The 22,627-nt window shown below is 40.5% G+C and overlaps 1 protein-coding gene and 1 long non-coding RNA gene across 4 annotated transcripts in view; one reads left to right on the plus strand and one right to left on the minus strand.

The window, feature by feature from the left end:
- Nucleotides 1–1,360: 1,360 nt before the first annotated feature.
- Nucleotides 1,361–7,677, minus strand: LOC141571672 (uncharacterized). 2 transcript variants are annotated; one of them, XR_012496644.1, is made up of 3 exons: nucleotides 7,586–7,677; nucleotides 5,659–6,046; nucleotides 1,361–3,015 (listed from the first exon to the last, which is right to left on the minus strand). It is a non-coding gene; the product is annotated as an uncharacterized LOC141571672 (long non-coding RNA). The 2 variants fall into 2 exon arrangements; XR_012496643.1 differs by lacking the exon at nucleotides 7,586–7,677 and adding an exon at nucleotides 6,234–6,743.
- Nucleotides 7,678–7,723: 46 nt separating this feature from the next.
- The window catches only part of KCNQ5 (potassium voltage-gated channel subfamily Q member 5), a 529,926-nt gene continuing 515,022 nt past the window's right edge, over nucleotides 7,724–22,627 (plus strand). For both annotated transcript variants that reach the window (XM_019749337.2, XM_019749338.2), the window contains exon 1: nucleotides 7,724–8,664. In XM_019749337.2, coding sequence (XP_019604896.2) covers nucleotides 8,267–8,664 — 398 coding nt within the window. In that variant the 5' untranslated portion in view covers nucleotides 7,724–8,266. The remainder of the gene's footprint in view (nucleotides 8,665–22,627) is intronic.

A 22,627-nucleotide genomic window follows, 5' to 3' on the forward strand; every position in this document is an offset into this window, starting at 1 on the left:
TAAATCCCCAACTGAACCTAAGGTAAATCTCAATATGCATGAACATTAGTAGTAGCAGTTAGCATTTATTGGGCACTAATCATGTGTCAGAGCTCTGCTAGGCCATTACATGAACTATTTCATTTAACCCTCACAAACATTCTGTGGTACAGATATTATCATCCCCACTTTAAACAAGAAGGAAATGAAGACTTAGGGAAATTCAGTAACTCAGCCTGGAACCAGGATCCCACAGCTCATCCTTTTGTTTCTGACTCCAAATCCTGAGCAGTTTAAAAACAACATATTGGTATTCACTGCTCTACTTTCAATTTTCATCACCCTAAACAATATAGGGTCTGGTGGCCCCCCATTTCTTCCTCATTTGTAATCTTCCTGTTCACATCAGGAAATACCTTCTTCCTTAAAACGTTTTTCAACTTTGTCACTCTTTTTTTTCAAAATGCTGCAGTCTCACATAAAAAGAACAAGCAAAAACATTGAAAACATGCCAAGTAATACTCCCTCTATTTCACTGACCTTTTCAAAACTTTACACCATAGTACAAGAAACAAACAAAAAGTACAGCTTGGTTACAATCCCACTTTCCCTCTGTCTATTTTTCAGGACACTTGCCTCTCATACAAATGAACTCTTTTTACTTTCAAGATTCCTACACAAGGTCCAGGGTCTCTTTGCAGCATTAGGTCCTCACCCTTTCCATAATCCAGAGCATCTCAGCCTCAGTGCTGCCGATCTCAACATGACCAGCCTTTAGGCCAATAGCTCTGGCTGTCATTGGCCTCTTCCTTTTGCCCCAGTGGGACATGAGTCTTACTACTTTGCAGCCATGACTCAAAAACGCAGGAAGTGTTACTCTAAGCAGTCCAACAAACAGGACTAGTCTTTTAGTCATTGGTTTTCAAAAATAATTTTAGCAGCCCTTTCTGGTAAAATAATTTTATTCAAGAGGCCTCATATTTAAAAAAAGGAAAACAAATCTCTGGTTAAGACTCCAGGAACTTGGAAGACCCCACCCCTGCCGATTCCCAACCTGAGAGTCTCCAGTTATTCCCCTACTTCATATATATATATATATATATATATATATATATATATATATATATATATATATTCTATACTAAAATATAGTATAGAATACATTATATATATAAAATTATATATATATTTTATACATAATACATTATATATATAAAATTATATATATATATATATATATATATATATATATATATATATATATATAAAATTTGTACATTCCACCCCCACCCCTATCCCCCAGATGATATGGTCAGTTCCTCTGCCTTTCATTATAAATAAAATCAAACAAAAATGTATCATTTATCCAACATGCCTCGTCCTTCATTCCAGGTTAAATTAAACACGAGAAATGCATAATTATTAAATTGAACTTTCTTGAAAATGTTCGAAATAAAAAATGATAGTTTTTATTTTAAATACTATTAAAGTACTGATTAAAATCAACAGAAGTTGCCCAAGGTGTTTCAGACATCACGATTGACAGTGAAATATTGTCAGTCGAAATTGCAGCTCAGATGTGCAAATGCCTGCTCAGAGTCAGACACAGGACCCATATGAGTAACCATAATGGCCACTGGAGTCTCACAGCATCAACATTGTTTTAGAATGTTCCTCAAACCCAAATCTGCTTGCTACTGCCTCTCTCCTACCCTTCTGAATCATTATCTCCACTCCCTAATCTTCAAATTCTTTCTTTGCCCAGTGTGACCTGATTCTTATTTCCATAATTCTGTAAGGAAACAAAAACAGAAACAACTTCTTCAAATGGCCTCTTTGTTGCCAAATCCAAAATCCTTATCTCTTTTGATCTCTTTCCAGCATTCCCTGTTGAAGCTTCTTTTCTGGCTGCTATGGCATGATTCTCAGTGGTTACTCAATTTTCTCTCTTTCAGTCTTCTTCCCTTCTTTTTCCTTTTCTCATACTCAAAATGCTTGTGTGTACCAGGGTTGGGTCCACAGGCCTCTTTCTTTTGAAGCAAATATACATGATTTCCCAGGTAATCTGATCCCAACCTATCACTTTCATACATGACATGCATATATAAGTTGATAATTCTCAAATTTGGATTCCTAGCTCTCCCTTGAGCTGCAGATCCATATACAATTGGACATTTCTACTAGGTTGTCTCAACTGGCATGTCAAACTCAATACAAAATCAAACTCAACATCTTCCCTTTCCCCAGATGGCCTCCCCAGATAGTCTTGCCTAGTTCAGTGAATGATACTACAAACCCCCAGATACTCATGCCTGAAATCTGAAGGTGGGACTTAACATCTGTGCCTGGATTGGTAGCTATCACTAAACTCCCACATAGACACTTCATCTTTAAGTCCTTGGCTTGGAATAGTGTGTGCCACACATAAGTGCTCAATCCACAATTTTTCCCCCATTAAACTGAACTAATATCACGTGCTTTGCTGAAAGTGGAAGTAAGACCATGTACAGTTTCTTGCTTAATATTCTTCGGTGACTCCCTACTTAATTCGTAACAAAATCCAAAGTTCTTGCTGAGACCTTTAATCATGGAGCTCCTGCCTTACTTTTCCGTCCTCCTTACAGTCACATCTTCAGAATCTTCCTGGGCTCCAGTAGAATCCAACTACTTGTCATTCTCGCAGAATGATCAGCTCTCAAGACTTCACATTTTCTCAAATGTTTTCTCTTTGAACACCCTCCCTCATGTTGTTACCAAAGTCCAATTATTCCTCAAGACTTAGCTCAGCTGTTTCACTCTTCAGGAAACCCTCTATGGCTTCCCACATCCTGTGCAAACCTCTGTGAACTCATCACCACATTGTAATTACTTGCCCATTTACCCATCTCCCCCACTGGTCCATGAACATGATACGAATCAAGACAGTTTTTCATTTCTGCGCCCACTCCAGGTCCATAGCACCTGATCATTAATGATTCCTTATTGAAGAGATGAATAGGTGTGGAGAGACTCATAAAGGATGCTTTCTTAATTCCTCTTTGGAAAAAAAAAAAAATGGTAAAATGTCAGTACCACTAGGGGGCACAGAATTATAACAGAATTTTCCAGTACACTAGCTCAAAGGAGATGTTTTCCTTCTGTATCAACCTCTTCACACAGTTTCTAAATATATGGATCTTAAAAAGATCAAATATTCAAACTACTTCCAAAAAGAAGTGTTTAAGTAGTTGTTTGAAACAGAGTAGTGCTGCTATACTCACGTGTTGGAAAAAATGAAATCAGGTATAGCCAAACACCATAAACAGGGTTTTATGAATAAAACTGAAGGTGGTGTTGGGAAAAAGATCAAAATGTAAATATAATTTGAAGAAATTGATACTACAAGATTTGAGACTGTTTTAAAATTTTCAATACAGAAAACTATAATATCTACACAGGGAAGCCCTTAGTTGTGCAGGAAAAGTAAAGAGGAATATTGAGACTATTTCTGTGTTTAGAATAAAACTCCAAATCTTACTTTAAAACAACAAACAGGAACTTTCCAATACTACTCTTTTGGAGAGAGAAATTGCCAATATTACTAATACGCAATAAGAGGTAAGCTTTTTATTTCAAAAGTTCATATAATTCAGTAGTTTAAAATTTTGGTTTGTTTGTTTGTTTTTGTGGATTTTGTTCTGTTTTGTTTTTGCATTAAATACCCATAAGTTTGAGTCCTGGCTCAAATACTTATTAGTTTTGAAAAACTATTAACTTGTCCACACTTCAGTTTCTTCCCTTATAAATTGGATATGAATGTAGTGCCTACTCATGGAGCTATTGTCAGAATCAAGTGAAATAGTTTTTGTAAATCAAAGTGCCTAGAACACGGTAATGTATGCTAAGTATTTGCTATATTTTGCTTTGCCAATGGTGATCAGCACCTTATTTTAATATTTTTAGGAAAATAAATTTTGATAGTTGCTGGAATGAAAATGGTGAAAGCTTTTGAGCCCTTTCCTGCTCTTTCTGCTCCCATACCCACCTCTCTTCACAAGTACATACACTCAGACATACATATTCTTCCTGCATCCCTGGGGCAAAGGCTATTCTGAAGGGTGGTGCCTCATCCACTATGTGGGGCAGGGCTGGGATCCCTGCTGTGTTAGGAGCTTCCTGCAGTCTGACCAGGCTCAAATGCTGCCCTGGGTTCCCTGATTAATTTCTGCTGGTTGGAGAAACATCTTGAGAAGCTTAGCATCATATCAGATAAGAACTCTTGAATGATTAAAAAATGGTACAGTGTGTACAGTGGTACACAATGCTGATACATGTAAAATAATAAGAGGAGGTGAACATGTTTACTGAACCAGTGGTTATAATAAGATAACTAACAAATACAGTTACGGTTGCTATGCTTATTGGTTTGGTTATAACCTGAGAGGAGGGAAATAAAAGCTGAGGAAAAAGGCATTCTATTCAGGAGCTAGGCGACTTCACCTCTACCTCTAGGCCTACAAAGCAAATAGCTGAGCCTCAAGCAAGACAGGGAACAGCAGCCAAAAACGGATTTCCATTCCTTCATCAGTAAAATTGCCTTTTGGCTCTAAGGTGGGAGGATTTATCATCACCACTCTGATTGGCCCAGGAATTTCACAGTGGATCAAAGTGCATCCACATCACTAAAAAGTGGTGCTTACATTACATTACTCATGGTTGATCAAAACCATGAACGTGACTTGGGGGATATTTTGAGGTGGTAGGGCTGGGACAAATGGGAAGGTGGGGAAGTGGAGAGAGGATGGAAAGGAGAACAATGGGGTCATGGACATTTTGTGAAACCAGCTCAGATTTAATTATTCCGCCTTAAAAGTCTTTCCTGGGCATCTCTAGCTCTTGTATAGAATTTTCAATATTAATATGTTAGAGTACCCTTCAGAAGAAAAATACAATGGGATAGAAAACACACTGAAATAAAATATTTCTAGTAAATATTTTCAGTTGAAACCATCTCCATGTAGACTTCAGAGAATAGAAGTCTCCAAGGTTATAAATTTCAAGCTGGCGTCCTACAATGCGTAGAGAATGAATGGCTGAAAGCAGACCATCTCCAAAGGATGGGGAAGACAATCAATTCACAAGCTCTAGACTACCAATAAACATTTGCCTTTGACAAAGGTGGTTGTCTTTTACCTTTAATTCCTCTTTATAATGCTCTAATAGAATGATTATGCACTGAATATACACTATATTGTTTTACTCTTTGCCCAATATGCCCACCCTCTCTTTTGATATTTGGGTTTTAACATTTCAGCAAAAGGAATGAAAGGCAGTTACCTAGCAACATCTGTATTCAAAGGCACAACAACAAAAACAGCTTAATCACAACACTTTATTTCCCCCACAGTTAATTCCTGCCTTTTGAGGGAAGTTAGCAGGTACTAAAGGAAGTGAGGTACAGATCGCCTGGTAAGAGAGTCTGTGCAGCCTCACTTGGCCTTCCTTCCCCAGCACTCAAGGGAAGAATGGTTAGAGCTTGCAGCTGAACACCTCTTTCCCAACGGTAGTAGGCAGAGACATTGAAATAAAGCCATGTGCTTTTTAAATACATACTCTATTGGAAATGGGGACAGCTGGGTGGAAGGCATACTGTACTGGGAGGTGAGGTTACGGGTTTCTACTAATCCTCATACTACCTACCTGTGTGTGAATGCTCGGGCTGGTCTCCTCTGGGCTCTCTAACTGGAGGTTACACTAGAAGTGATCATCCCAAAGGTCCTTTCCAGCTTTAAACCGCTACTGATCCCTGGATCTGGTTTTTTACAGTTCACTGGCATTTGCTTAATCAACATCACGGTTTCACTAATATTATTGCGGCGTCCCCAGGAAAGCAGCACTGGGTAATTAAGCAGCTGGCTGTCTTCCGGGGAAACGTGTCCTTGTCCCGCCTTCCAGAGACTTCCTGCCTGCATGCTGGGCCCAGAAGCACCAGTGAGATGGAAGTGACCCGACCTGCCGTGCCGTGGTGGTCAAAGTTTCCGAAAAGGAAAACTTCTTGGTTAAGAGGAAATGGTTTTCATTTTCCTGCCTGCAGAAAAGCCAAGAATTTCAAGTTTTAAGCGTGCACGCGAGTCATTTTACGTCTCTAGATCTTTCTCCCTGAAAGTCCCTGTACAGAAACTCCGCGGGGAGTCTAAATATAGCAACAGCACCCCCCCACACCCCCCCAGCCCTCAGACCCGGCCCTCGCGCAGCCGGAGGATTGGAGAGCTTACTCCAGGGCGCTCTCTGCATCTGCCTCGAATAGCAGGGCACGGAACAATCTCTCTTGCACCTCCACAGCGCGTGGGTGTGAAGTGTATTAGAGGAAAACGAGAGCGACGCTGGGTATTGGTGCTTGGTGCACAGTCAATCACGTGGCACCGCTACCAGCTGCACCGAGCGGCTCTGAGGTAGTGCCCGCCGAGAAGCTTGGGGAAAAGGAGGGAGGGCAAGCAGGGTCCTGCCAGTGGCCAGGAGCCGGCAAGAGGGCTTCACGAAAATAATAATAAAATAAAAAAAAGTAAAAGTGAAGCATTTAAATGGAACTACTGCCAGAGGCAGAAAGGAGCTGTCGCGGGCGTGGGTGTGTGTACAGGAGGGAGTTGGGAGAGTATGTATCTCCGAGGGGCGGAGACATCTGAAATAAGCCTTTTGCTTTAGCATTGCCTGGGTTTTAGCTTTCGGGAAGGAATAAGGCACACGGAATCACTACCTTACAACGATGCGCTATGGTTTTGTAGTGGGAGTTTAGTTCTTCCTTCAGTTTAACTTAGTGATCATCTTCTTTCATACTTTTTTTTGGGGGGGGAGGGAGTTCAGGGGGGAGGTGGTGGGGGAGAAGTCTGCTCTGTTGGAAGAAGTTCCCAAGCCTGGCTTCCTTTCAGTTTCCCCACGCTGACTGTGATGTTGAACTCTTACGCTTTATAATACAGGGTTGCAGAAGGCCAGAGGCCGCAGCCTGTGGCACTGTGGCCTCCCTCCCCACCAAGGGCGGGGGCCTTGGGCCTCCAGAGTGTCAGAGGTGATGGGGGACCCAGCCAGTCTTAACTGGCGACACGTCTCTCACCGTGTAAGTTATAGAATACAGGGGTAGGGTGGCGACTCTGAGAAGCCATTGTCCTGGGCTTTCCACCCTCCAGGATTTTTCTCCCAGGCACTGGGGCCACCGTCACTGCCCAGACTTCGCAGTTTTATGACTCTCTCGGACTTAAATGGAAATTTCTTGACGGAGGCAACAGGGTTCGTTTTCCCATGCTTTGAGCCGCTGTCAGGCAGAGCCCCCAGGCAACTCGTTAACCGCGAAGGAGCCACTTTGGAGTTTTTACGCCCTCCCCATACTCCACCCCCCCGGACTGGGAAGGATGGCCAGGTACTCGAAGACTTGCCGTCTGATGCTGGGATGGAAAGTCACAGCCCGCAAGCTGGAGTAAGCCGCGGGGAAATGCCGGGTCCCCGCCTCGCGGTCTCGGCAGTGGTGTTCTGTGGATCTGCACACTGAACTGCCAAAGACTCCACAGCTGTGCGGGGACCGAGAGCCACTATCCCAAGCGTCGCCCCGCGCGCCGGCTCGGGGACTGATTGGTACCTGAAGGGCAGGGCAGGGCCGTTCCCGCTCACACACCCGTTGCAGAAGGATGGCAGGACCTGGCGCGGCAGCCTAGCGGCGGGAGAGAGCAGCGACCTGCATCTCCAGTTTTTACTGAGGGCACGAGGCCGACTAACCTTCGGGACAGCTCCAAAGCCCCAGAAAGAACCAAGCCAAACTCGCGCCTCGAGAGGGGCTTCCGAGCCCTGTCCCCTCCCGGGGAGGGGGCAGACGCAACTGAGCGAGGAGAGTGGGGGAAGAGAAGAAAGGGGGAGCCTGGGGCTGGGTGTGCGCGCGTGGGAGCGCGCCTCGGAGCGCCCAGCACTCCCCATTTCAGCCCCGGGGGCAATTCGGATGGAGGGAGTGGTAGCCGCGGGAATCAGAGGAAGCAAGAAAAACCTTCTCAAAGTGACGCCTCAAACAGGTCCTGCTTTCGAATTCAAAGCTAACGGCTGCTAGAAATCGGGACTCCTCTGCCTCCTCCGCACACCCCCTTCCGCCCCAGCCGCGAAGCCCCGATGGTTTGCTAAGCTGCTTGCTTTCCCACCCCCGACTCAGAGGTCGCGGGCCAGCGGGCGCCTGGTCCGCCGCGGCTTCCTCCTTGAAACCCGCCAGCGCGCATGAGGCCGCTGCCCCCGCCGCAGGCACTGGGGCCCCCCTCGCAGTGCCCGTGGTGATGCCATGCCCCGCCACCACGCGGGAGAGGAGGGCGGCGCCGCTGGGCTCTGGGTGAAGAGCGGCGCGGCGGCGGCGGCGGGCGGGGGGCGCCTGGGCAGCGGCATGAAGGATGTGGAGTCGGGCCGGGGCAGGGTGCTGCTGAACTCGGCGGCCGCCAGGGGCGACGGCCTGCTGCTGTTAGGCACCCGCGCGGCCGCGCTTGGCGGCGGCGGCGGCAGCGGCGGCCTGAGGGAGAGCCGCCGGGGCAAGCAGGGGGCCCGGATGAGCCTGCTGGGGAAACCGCTCTCGTACACCAGTAGCCAGAGCTGCCGGCGCAACGTCAAGTACCGGAGGGTGCAGAACTACCTGTACAACGTGTTGGAAAGACCCCGAGGCTGGGCGTTCATCTACCACGCGTTCGTGTGAGTACCCGCGCCCCCGCGCGCCCCTCGCGCGCCCCCAGCCACGCCCGCTTCGGGGGGCCAGTGTGCCTGGCCCCCTGGGACGCGCTCCGTGCCCACGCCCTGGCTCGGTGCGCACGCGTGCACACACACACACACACACGCACACACACACACACACACACTCGCGCGCACACGTGGTGGCTTTTATTTCTTTGCACGTGTTTATGGTCCTCCTCATAGAACCTTCCACCTCCTTCAACCCCACATTTCCCACCTCTACAGGCTGAACCTTCTCCCCGAGCACACTTAATGAGCTGTCCGGTAGCTGTAGGCACCAAAGGCGGGAGCCAGGCAGACAGGGGACCGAAACTGCGCGGATAATTGGGAGCGATTAGGTCCCGAGATACGTAAACTTCAACCCAGCCCGGCGCGGGGGAGCTGGGAAATGGCAAAGGGAGGACGTGCGCCCGTGTGAGGCTCGTGCGAGTTTACTGGAGAGGTTCGGAGGTGATGGCAGGGTAGGTCAGGGTGGAGAGTGGAGAAACAGAGGGTTGGGTCCTCAGTCGTGGGGGCAGAGCTGGGGAAGCTGCTGCTTGGTGAGGAGAGTAGCTCGATTTTAAGTGCGCCCGGAAACACGCCTCGCCACCAACCCAGCCACCACCAACGGAAAATCTGTCACTGCATGTAGCCCTTCCTGCCACAGAAGTGCCCAGGGTCTAGAAGAGGCGAGCAGGGCCGAGCAAAGTGATGCTCCCGCGTTGTGGCAGAGGCCAATGGGGAGTCTGGGTCGCAGGAGCCCGGGCATAAGTGCCATAGCAGAAGCGCAAACGGGCCGCCCAGGACAGGGATCAAGGCAGAGGGTTAAGTAGGCATATGTGGCGCTGAGTCAAAGTGTGTGTGTGTTAAGTCAGCCTTCCCCATCTAGCACGGAATGCTTAATGAGAAAATGATTGGAAGCAAATGTTTATTTTCCCCTTAGGCATTTAAAACCTTTCAGTGGATTTAAAGTTTACTACTGTTTTTCCCACAATGTCCATTCATTCAGTCTCCTGGTAGAGTTAGGTTTATCTGGACATTTTAAGGCAATTTTTATGCCATTGCACCCTCTTTAAGTCTTTCTTTTTTCTTCTTCTCTTTTTCTCTTTTTAGTTATTTTTTCTGCTTTTTTAATGTTAAAATGAAATATAAAGACACCAGCCTTAGGAGACCGGTAGAGAAAGTTACAGTCACTGATACTTTTCTTATTTCCTAGTAAATCGGTTTTGACCACATGAACTAGATTTCTTTCAGAAATGAGGCATGCCATGCACCTGGGATAGAAGATTGGCAACACCAGAAACATTTTTTGAAATAACATGGAAGAAGGGGCTGGTTTTGTAAATAGGTGAACCTGGAATTTGACCACGTAGGAGTCAGGAAATTGGTGGAGTCTAAAATCTGTGGGGCTCTGGTGTCTGGAAAATTTTACAGTCCCAGATTGATGTGAACATGTAACATTAGCTGGAATATTCCAGCCAACTTTCCATCTTACAATGGACACAAGGAAAACGTTGTGTTGCATTATTATTACATCAAAAGGTATAACTTTTATTATTCACTTATGTAAGATTCACATTGATTTAGATGTGGTTACTGTAACAAATGATAGACTTAGAGAAACATTACTGATGCTTTTCATGTTAATCCACTCTGAGTTGATACATAATTAATCCTACTACCTAATGAGCCTGATAAATTATTTTGACCTATCAAGATGTACTAAAACATTTGGCGATAATGATCTGTGCTCAATTTGGCAGCAAAATATATACTGTATGGATAATGACATATTTTTTACAAGAGTATGATTAAAATACTTATAACTTTGAATGTACAATATGATGCTATTTATGGCCTTTCATTTTGGGTAAATTATGCGTTGCCTATTCAGAGAAGATTAAAAACAAAGTTGGTTGATGCTCTTACTTTATATGTCTTATGTGTTGCCCTTGAACCTGAATGAGGGATTGTAATGCAACATTTTTATCAATATATTTGTGTTTAACAGGTTTTTATAGCCTTACAGAACTTTCTGAATTTTGACATGATTTCTTTAAGAGGTTCAAGTTTGAATAATTCTCTATTCACCAGGCTTAATAATCAGTCTATAATTTCTTTAGTGGTAGATATGAAATAAATTATGTATTTGTCAATACAATGTGCTAATGTGAAGTTTTGTGTTATACATTTTTAGAGTCTGAAATTGTAATGTTTGAGTAATTAGATAGGGGTGCTAGGTCCACATTAGAACAAAGAGGGAATAAATAGTATCATTTTCTGGGAAGATTGTGCAACTACAGCCGAACCCTAGGGGACAGGCCACTTTGGCAGTTGCTGTTTATGATTTTAAACAAGCTTTAGAATAGCTGGAATTTACACACCAAATTAATAAAGGCAAGTTACTTTAAGCTGTGAGTCTAACAAGACTATTAGTGATAAAGGAAATTAGAAGAAAACAATTTCTAGAGGGGTATAACTAACTAATACCCTGACAGCCTGGGAATCCCCAAATCATACTTTAATAACAGTTTTTGTAGCACATTAAGCTTCTTGCCAAGAACAAGTGCACCATGATTAATGAGGTACTTCGGGGATGGATTTACTTGGTAGACCCATGTTTTCACTACCAGAAGCAAGAAAAGCATGTTTAAAGTTAGTTTCACATAACGAAAAGTATTTGTTATAGATGCAAAAATCACTATTATAATGATATTTTAATGGTATAAAATGTGGTGTCAAGTGTATTTATCCTAGCCTACTGATGAGATGGTTGACAAGAACAAGAGGTGACCTACTTCAAATACTTTCTTCCCATCTTTTTAAATTAGTGGTGATTAGGAGAGTTCATTCCCTTCCTGTTCTTTAGTATTTACTAGACAGCTATGTTTCCTGTTTCCTGACTTCAGCTGTTCTTCAGTTCAGTAGACAAGCTATTCAAATATGAGGACATATTTCTTTGAATGTTGTTTGTCTGTTTTTAATTCCTCCTCTTTTTCGGAAAAGTGTAGAAGAATAATGGTAGAAGTAGGGGAACACGTGATGGGGCTCCATATATAAATTTGCATTGATGCAGCAAATGTGCTTCTGAGAAATAGCATGGGAAACATCGTGGCCGATACATCTAACTCATCACTTTGTCCAGTGTATCTTTGTCTGGTATAACGCCATGGATCAGAATTTCTAGATATTTTAAACTGGAAGAACTAGTCCAGTCACCAAGCTAGGTACCTGGAAGTCATCCTTGATGCCTTCGTTTTTCTCATACTTGCTCCCGCTGGCCATTCAAATGATCGTTAAATCCTGTCTATTCACTGATAAATGTTTTTTTTCAAACCTAGTCTGTTTTCTCCTTTGCGACAGCCACAATCTCTGTTTCTCAATGTCTCTCTGTTGGATTATGTGCAGCATTCTCCTACTTAATCATTTAGCTTCTGTTCTCAGCTTTCTGGCTCTCTGCTTTGACACCATTGTGATCTCCCTAAAATGCAAATATTATCATATCATCCCCTTGATTAAGTCTTTCCATGAGACTTCACCATTCATTCATTCATTCATTCATTGATCCACCTGCAAACATTTGAGTGTCCATCATGTGCTAATCCCCAATTAATAAGGCAAAAGCCTCCATTTGCAACGAGGGAAGAGATTCCACAATGGAATGACTACAAGCTTGTGAACAAGTATAAACCAATGTTATTGGTGCTGTTATAGAGACAAGTACAAAGCTGCATGTGAAAAAGAGAGGGAAGTAGAGATGAAGGCAGAAAAGTCAGCACCGGATTCAAAGAGGAACTGAGGTTTGAGCTGAGTTTTCACAAATGAGTAGTTAATTTTCAGATGGGAAAAGCAAGAGGAAATGAGTAAGCCTGGTAGAGAAAAGAGCTTGGGGAAAAAATATGGAATTGTGAATCAATACAGTAATTCTAGGTACTGTTAAGTATTTGCAGGATGCGGGTAGACACAAGAAAAGAAGGTAGCACAAAAGGCACACATATCTGAACTTGGATGGTCTCAGATGCTAGCCATGAAATCTGCTCTTTATCTGGTTGGCAGTAGTGGTCATTGAATAGTGATAGTTAAAGGAATGATATAATTTTGGAAAGATCTTGGATTGGCTCAGTAAATAAGTTGGAGAGTGCAAAGTGGAGTCAGTACGGCCTATAAAAAGATAATAGCACTTGTCTAAGTTTTCCATTCATTCTTATATTCTTTTATCCATAAATTCATTCTACGAATGTCTGTTGACTACCTACTATGTGTCATGAACTGTTCTAGAAAGGTGAGAGATGATTACCTAAGGAACTTAGGCAGTAACTGTGGAGACGAGAAGGAGGAGTTTACTTAGAGAAATGTTACGTAGATAGAACTGGCAGATTGTTTTCACCAGTCTGATGTGTGGTGTGAGAAGGATGATTCTGACTTGGATGATATGGGAAATGGAAGTGCCCCAAACTACTATTATATGGAACAAAGGATGAGGAGCTCACTTGCAGGGCAATGTGATGAGTTCAGATTTAGACTTTTTGAGTTTCAGATTTGTAAGACATTTAGGTGGAGATTGTAAGTGGTAAAAACTCAATAGTGGACCAAGTACACTTGGTCTCTTTCAACCAGAACCATTTCTGGCACGTAGAGAGCACTCAATAAAATATTTTTGAATGAATAAATGCTTTTATAAATCTAGAACTTAATCTAAATATCTAGATTAGATATTTATATGTGGAAGCCTCTAGCAATGTTGTGGTAGTTAAAGCAATGAATAGAATGTGAGATAGCCCAGAGATGCAGAGGAAGATGAGGACATGGTAGAGGATAGAGTCTGGGGAATACCAACATCAAAAAGTGAATGGAAGAGTAGGTGTCCACAAAAAAGCCTGACAGAGCAACCAAAAGGCCAAGGAAAAAGCCAGGAGACCTTATTTTCATAAAAGCAAAGAAAGAAGTTTGTAGTCTTCAGTTTCCAGTGCTGCAGAAGGGACTAGAAAAAGCGTGTAAGATTTCATTGGATTGGTCATGAAGGAGGTCACTGAGCGCCTTTGCTACAGCAACTGCAGTGGAATGTTGAGGGTCACAAATGTGGTGTAAGTGTATTGAGGATGTTAAGAGTTCAGAAAGTGGAGACAGTAGAGTAAGTTAAACTCCAAATTCCTTGGAACAGCTCACAAGACCTCTCATAACTAGGCCTCTGCCCATCTTTCTTGCCTCATGGATAATTTATACCCTGAGCCCCAGCCTTACATCCTGTGTCTCATGCCATGCCTTTGCTCATGCTGTTCTCTTGGACTCTTCCCACTTCTTCCATGTTGGCTGTCCAGCTCCTACTGTTTCTTCAAAACAGAATTCAAGGATCACTTCTTCTTGGGCGTATCTCCCCATGCCAGAACCCCTTGTCTCAGGTTCCATGGCACTCTAGGAATACCATTATAATGGTCCTTGTTCAACTGGGTTATCATTGTGTACTCACCACCAGAAGGTGAGCTCCCCACACACAAATTCTACTTATCTCTGAATCCCAAGCACCTACCGTGTTTCCCCCAAAATAAGACCTAGACGGACAATCAGCTCTAATGCACCTTTTGGAGCAAAAATTAATATAAGACCCGGTGCTATGTTATGTTATGTTATGTTATGTTATGTTATGTTATGTTATGTTATGTTATGTTATGTTATGTTATGTTATGTTATGTTATGTTATAGACCCGGTCTTATAGTAAAATAAGACCAGATCTTATATTAATTTTTGCTGCAAAAGACACATTAGAGCTGATTGTCCAGCTAGGTCTTATTTTCCAGGAAACACGGCAGCAAGGTGCCTTGTATCTAGTAGATCCTCAGTAAATGTTTATCTAATTAGTAAGTAAATAATTTCCTTGGAATTCTTCCAGAGAGGAGTTTCACAGTGAACCAAAGCTGAAGGAAATACCAAATCTTTTTGGTTTTCTTGGAATATACTGATGATTCATTTAAGAGAAGAATGATATAAGGCTGGAAGTAGACCAATTTCTTTGCTCTCAACTTTCCCACTCATTAGCTTTGTGACTTGGAATAAGTCATTTCACCCTTTTGGGTCTCTAAATCTTTATCTGTGAAATGGGCACAATAGTGTCTTGTGATCCAGCCAAGATGATGGAGGATACTGTGGATTACCTAAAATGCTATCATAAAGAGAAGTATTTAATAAGAAGTGAACTGATTTTTTTTTTTTTTTTTTTTATCATTTCCCTGCCTTATCTCTGAGTTTCAGGGCCATCTCCTAATTGACCACTTCAAATTTGCTCTTAATTCCTGGTGAGGTCTATGTGCCACATGTTGCCAAAGTGATCTTTCTAAAAAGTTAACTGGAACACATCACCCCTCTGCTTGGAGGAAGAATCTCTTTATTGACTACCTCCACCCAATTCCTTCAAGGCAAGAGCTCTCTCCATCTTCTTCTCTGCTATATCACCAGCACGCAGAACAGTGTCTGCCACAGAAGATGCCCCAGGCATACAGATTGATTCACTTACTGGTACTCCAAATCTCCAAAACATGTTACAGGTTTCCTAATGGGAGATGGAATTTTGCTTTCTGGGCCATTCTCTGTGTCAAGACTCAGACCTGATGAGTGACTTAAAGTGCTCCATATACCCTTCAAATCAATCTGTTTTTAGAAATTTAAATAATGCTATAGTATTTGAGGATCATATTACAATTAAAAATGTTGAAAGTGTAAGAATATTAGTATTTGGGAATATTATGGTCTAAAAGAAGTGAAACATGAGAATATTTCAAAATGGAATGAAGTCTTGATATAAGAAACACTATAAACAAGGATGATAGCAAGCAAGCAGCCTTTTGATTATTGCTTGCAAAAAAGTGGTGCCAGTTTTAATTTTTAATTGCGAATGGCTATTTTGGCAGATGAAAATGCCAGCAGAACATATTTCATCCTAGCCCAGTGGTGTGAAACTATTTAAAATCCAATTTTTGAACAGCCATAGCTCATTGTTATGTTTATGATTTGTAGATGTTTCCATTTGATTTTTCTTCAACCATTTACAAGCCTTCTATCTGAAGTTTTATTTTGTTGCAGCTTGAGAGATTGATTGGCCACACCACTGCATTTTTTCATAATTATTGAAATTCTTTGAGGCGTCTTAGAGTTTCGGGTGATCTTTTAATCCTTTCTTTCAGTTTGTTTAAAGAATGAACTCAATGTATTGAAGTCATCTATTGAAGACTAAATGTATTGAAGTCATCTATTTCTGAACTTAAATATGTGTGTATAGATATGTATTATACATATACACACAAATGCACATACAATATATACATACATACACTGTATCCTTTAGCAGACAGCTTGTTAGTGCAAATATTTACAAATACGTTATTTTTGCTTATCTAAAGGTAAATCAGACATTAGAATAAAAAACAACTTAAAAATAAAAAAAATCTTAAAGTTCCTGTTGATAATAAGGAAATTGTATCATAATTTGAAAGATACTTAAATTTAAGTATATACAAAGAGATACACTTTTTATAAATTTAGTCATAGTGTTCATTATTTTCATTTATAGTACCTGTGAGGTAATTCTAGAATCTCTCTTTCTTCTTCATTCAGTGGCAGGATGACTTTTTGTAATGATCATGTTATAATTTCTCTTTTTAAAAACAGACAGTCCAGTTTAATATTTAATTAACAGCCAAATGTGTACCAGTCAGTGTGCTAAATGCTGGTGATTCAAAAGAGGGAATGATGTAGACCTTTACTTCAAGGAAATTCCACTGGGGAATATGATTAGATTTGGAGCTAATTATCAACTTTACCTTTGCTGATTTGATGATTATGAGCAAGTTGCTTCGAATACCATCTACTTAATCTGTAAAATAGGAATAATATTATATCAAGGTATTATAATATTTTGCATATATAACATATATGTATATAATTACACTTAGCATGGTGGCTGTTCTTAAAAATAGAAAATGGAGGTATGTGGTGGAGGGCTGTATTGCTATGTTAAAGGTTCAGGATTTTATCCTGTGGGTGATAGGCAGTCTTTGAGGTAGGTGACATTTAGGGAGGTAACAATGTCATTAAATTTCTATTTTAGATTGATCACTCTGTCAGGTATGCTATGAATGATGGCTTAAAAGAGACGACCTGGAGGTAGGAGATCCATTTTGAGACTGTTGTTCCAACTTAGGCAAGATATAATTAGGACTTAGTCTGGGGCAGTGGTAGTAAAGAGAAAGAAAAAAAATATGCTGATAGAATTGAAATATATTAATGAATGAGTGAATGTGGAATATGAGTAAGAGAGAGAGATTTGTTATTTCCCGATTTCTGGTTTGGGTGGTTGGCTAGATAATGGGATCATTAACTGAGATCAAGAATACAGGTGAAGCAACAGGTTGAGGGGAATGTTGGAAATGATAAAATGAGTTTAGCTTTGGAGCTGCTGAGCTTTCTGTGACAGTGAGACTTCCAACTATGTATGTCCAGCAGCTGTGAATGAAGATTTAAAACATAAAATTACACACACGAGAGCATGTAAAGGGAGAGAGAGCAATAGCTCAAGGATGGAAACCTGGGGAATACTAACATGTTAGGGTAAACAGAGGAAAAGGGGAATGAAATGGAATAGATAGCAAGGAATCATCAGACAAAAATATGGTCAGGTGGACAGCAACCAAGGCCCAACTACAACAGGAGGGCACACACAACCTACACAAGCAACACACCTGGAGCACCTGGCTCAGGTGTCCAGGGAGACTGCACCACTGGGCCCCACAGGACACCTACTATATAAGGATACTCTACTACGAGCAGGAGATATAACACCTCTACTTAATACATAGAAACAAACACAGGGAGGCAGCCACAATGGGAAGACAAAGAAACATGTCCTAAATGAACAGAACAAAGCTCCAGAAAACAAAGTAAACAAAATGGAGACAAGCAACCTACCAGGTGCAGAGTTCCTAACACTGGTTATAGGGATGCTCATTGATCTCAGGGAGAACTTTAACAAAGATATAGGGAACATAAAAATGAAGATAGAAAACATAAAAAAGAACTAGTCAAAAATGAAGAATACAATAACTGAAAGGAAGGATACATTAGAGGGAATTAACAGTAGATTAAATGAGCAGAGGATCAAATCCTCAATTTGGAAGATAAGGTATCAGAAAGCACCCAATCAGAACAGCAAAAAAGAGAAAAAGAATCTGAACAAATGAGGACAGTATAAGAGACTTCTGGGACGGCATCAAGTGGACTAAACTTTGCATCATGGGGGTACCAGAAGGAGAAGAGAGGAAGGAATTGAAAACCTATTTGAAGTAATAATGATGGAAAACTTACCTAACTTGGTGAAGGAAATAGACATACAAGTCCAGGAAGTGCAGAGAGTTCCAAACAAGATGAACCCAAACAGGTCCACACCAAGGCACATCACAATTAAAATGTGAAAGTCTAAAGACAAAGAGAGAATCTTAAAAGCAGCAAGAGAAGAGCAGTTAGTTACCTTTAAGGGAGCTCTTGTAAGACTGTCAGATGATTTCTCAACAAAAACTTTGCAGGCCAAAAGGGATAGGCATGAAATATTCAAAGTGATGAAAAGCCAGGATCTACAACCAAGATTATCCAGTAAAGCTATCATTTAGAATCCAAGGACAGATAAAGAGCTTCCCAGATAAGAAAACGCTAAAGAAGTTTGCCCCCACAAAAACAGTATTACAAGGAATATTAGAGGGACTTCTTTAAGATGAAAAGAAAATAAAAAAATACGAATAATAAAACGGCAATAACTACATTTCTATCAACAATTAATTTGAATGTAAATGGATTAAATGCTTCGATCAAAAGACATAGGGTGGCTGAATGCATAAGAAAACAAGACCCATACATATGCTATATATATAAGAGACTCACTTTAGATCAAAAGTCACACACAGAGTGAAAGTAAAAGGATGGAAAAAAATATATTTCATGGAAATAGAAACAAAACAAAACATAACAACTGAGGTAGCAATACTTATACCATACAAAACAGACATTAAAACAAGGCTATAACAAGAGATAAAGAAGGATCCAGTAATCGCACTTCTGGGTACTTATTTGAAGAGATCCAAAATATTACTTTGAAGGGACATGTGTATCCATATGTTTATTTGCAGCATTATTTACAATAGCCAAGATATGGAGGCAACCTGGGTATCCATCAGTGGATGAATGGATAAAGAAGAGGTGGTACATATATACAATGGACTATTTCTGAGCCATAAAAAAGAATGACATCTTGTCATCTATAACAACATGGCTGGAGCTAGAGGGTAATGTGCTGAGTGGAATAAGTCAGACAAAGAAAGAACAAATATCATATGATTTCACTTATATGTGGAACCTAGAGAACAGAATAAATGAACAAACAAAACAGAAACAGGCTCATAGATACAGAGAGCATTTTGATGGTTGCTGGATTAGGGGGTTGGGGGACTGAGTGATGGGAGAGAAGTGATTAAGAGATACAAATTGATAATCACAAAATAGTCATGTGGATGTAGAGTATAGCACGGGTAACACAGTCAGTAGTATTGTAGTAACTATGTGTGGTGTCAGATGGGTATTAGATTTATTGGGGAGATCACTTCGTATGTTATATAAAAGTCTAATGATTGTGTTGTATATCTGATACTAATATAATATTGTATGTCAATTTTATAATTGAAAAGTAAAAAAATATATATTTAAAAAAAAAGATTATCAGATGGTCATGGTAACCCAGAGAGGATATCCAGAGCGTTTCAAAAAAGAGTCAACTATGAAATGTAGAGAGTAGGGAAGATTATTTATCATAAACAACAGTCATTTTAATTATCGATTATGTGCTGAACATTTTTTCTAAATTCTTTACGCACATTAACTCTTTTAATCCTCAGAATAGCCCTAAGAGATATTATGAGTATTGTCATCTCCTTTTAACAGACCCGAATATTGAGGTATGAAGAAGTTCAATAACCTGTACAATGTCAACCACAGAGTTAATGGCAGAATAGGGCTTTGAACCAAGACAAATTGGCTGAGAGCCCATGTTTTTTGCCCCTATTGTTTGATTGTGGATGGTCCCTGTGGGCGCAGGGCCCCTCCTATCATAATTACCAAAACTACTCTCGGGTCTAGCATAACTCTTAGCAATGTAGTATGGTAACCTTGATGATAGGCTCTTGGAAACTGCCTCTTTAAGCAAAGCAATTGTATAAAGAAACTAAAATTTTACCATAGTCTAATTGATATAAACAAGAGTTAAGTTGGCATATTTCTGGTCACAAAAACATCACCAAACTTTTAAATAAATACCCCAAACACTTCTAATATTAAACAGTGAAAAAAAAATAAATTGAAATAAATTTCTTATACATATGTTAAAAAAATTTAATAAAAAGAAGATAATTATTTTCCAACGCACTTATTCCATGTCTGGGTTACAGGTGGACAAACCCCATCCTGGCAGCTCAGGGTACAAGATGGGAACCACTCTGGACAGGACGTCCTTCCTTTGCAGGACCACTCACACCCACACTCACACTCACTTAGACTGGGACAATTTATACACACTAGTTCACCTCCCGTGCACATTTTATGATGTGGGAGAAAACCCACGTAGACATGGGGAGGACGTGTAAACTTCACACAGACAGTGGCCCTGGCTGGGAATTGATATTGAATGAAATGGTGTTATTTGAGGACCTGCTGTATATGTACAATAAATAGCTGTTGAAAAAACTGAGTGACAGTTAAAATCCCTTATAACCTAGCATAAAGAGTTAGTTATGTATAACCTGGTAGTATTAGGAATGCTTGTTTCTCTGTCTTCAAATTCTAACCAGCTCTAATTTTTCCATAAAGTTTTTCCTGGTAGCTCTGGCTTATTTCCTTATCCTTATTTACCTCCCATAGCTTTTATTATTTGGACCATATATTTCAGCCCTTAATTACATTCTTGCATTGTCTTCTAATTGGATTATTTATCCAATTTTTCACACACACAAAAATTGTGTCTAAAGAAACCAAAGTACCCTCTTCTTTTGTATGTTCTGTGGAATCAAGCCCAGATTTTCATTCTTTATTTTTAATCAAAATTCACCTAGCGTATTGCTACCAGGGGTACTATTTGAATGTCATAACTTTTTTTTTTTTTTTTTAAAGGAATTTCCTTAAGTTCTGCTAGTTTAAATTGTGGAACAACTTGCATTGAGGACCCAAATTGTTATAACAACTTCTTAATACCATTTTCTAGGAACATTAAATTCCTAATTTATACTTTCATTGCACCATGCCTATGATTCCTTAAAAAATAACAGCCATTGCTTCATTTAAACTTCATAATGGCTGAATATAGAACCATTTGCTCCAAACTGATTTTATAGGATTTTCTTTCTTTAACCTAATAAATAAAATATTCTTGTTTTCTTTACACTAATATGAATACATTCCATTTATCCTCCACGATTCTTTCATCCCCCTCCCACAGATACATTTTTCCTGGACTTTTCTTCCTTTCTCTCCTATTTATTTCATTGTTCTCCCTCCCCCCAATTAAATTACTCCTAGTTTTGTTTGTTTGTTTGTTTTTGTTCTCTCTGCATCTGTCTTTCTGGAATGGTGTTTCTCTTCATTGCTTTTTATCATGTTGTATAATTTGATTTATCTTCCTCTTAAAGCTGTCTGTTCTTAATCAAGAGATACACTGACCCTGTAATTCCTTACAAGCTCCAAAAGTGCACTACAAGTAGACAGGCTACCTAATGTACACATCACACTGCAGTAATTAACAGCGGCCTCTAGAAAGATGTAGGGGTTAGAGAACCCTACTTTTCTTGGAGTTTCAGTTAGGCTCGCATTTCTGAGAAAATAAGGGAGTGAAGCCTTAAAATTTCCCTGAGGTTTTGTAAAATCTATTATTTCTGAAACCTGGGAATACTCAGATGTACAGTGAGTAATTTTTAAAAGATCATACTTTCTATTTTGGAAGTTGACTACTATATGTAGTTGAGAAATAAATTAGAAATTATTTTTATTCTAGGTGGAATTATTATAGAAAAGGCACATTAAAGTCTAAATATGTTTGTAACATAGTTAAATAGCAGTTAACTTAAAAATGTTTATCACATAGACTGTTATAGTTATTATGAGTTTCCCTAGTGAGCCAAGAAATAATCTATAATTTGTCAGCAGAAAACTGTAGTTTTCCTGTTTAATTGGAGATTAAAGCATGGACTCAAAATGCAAATTGTCAAAGGAGTCCATGTGAAATTAAAAACCACCTGTATTTTTTCGTAGTTGGAAATTTTTTCAAAGCACAGACCTGGTGGAAGCTATTCCCACAACCTTTTATAGAATGGAAACCAAGTTTAGGGCTCCCATTTCTCTAAACCTGTTTTGTCTCACACCTGAACGAATCTAGGATAGGTTGGAGTTGAGAATTTAGATCCTTCTGTCCATGTGTTGAGTCACTGAATAAATTTCTCAGCTTTTTAATTTATAAAATTAGGACATAATTCTTCAGTGTTTGTTTAGTAACCTGACCTTATGCTATGTGTAAGTCCCTGAGTTGGAAGTACAGGGCTGAACAGAAATAAAACGTAGCCTATTCTCTCCAGGAATTTTTCCTCCAGAAGAATATTAGTTTCCTATTTATTGAGCTACAAAAACCATCTCCCTGAACTGACTTGGGATAAAAGCAAAGGTTGGCCCTTCTCCAGCAGCATTTAGCGATGGCTCCTATTGAAGGGTTACAAGGTAAACTCTAGGATCACCATATAAGAACTGTTGATTGCCAGTTTTCTTGGCCCCTTGGGAAACTTTGGAGCTTGGTGAGCAGCTGCCTGTGCAGGTGGGCGTTCTGCTCAGGGCATTCCCACACGAAGACCGAACATAGGAGTTCCCACTGATCAC

This window comes from Rhinolophus sinicus, linkage group LG05 (assembly GCF_036562045.2).
Source record: "Rhinolophus sinicus isolate RSC01 linkage group LG05, ASM3656204v1, whole genome shotgun sequence".
Taxonomy (NCBI): domain Eukaryota; kingdom Metazoa; phylum Chordata; class Mammalia; order Chiroptera; family Rhinolophidae; genus Rhinolophus; species Rhinolophus sinicus.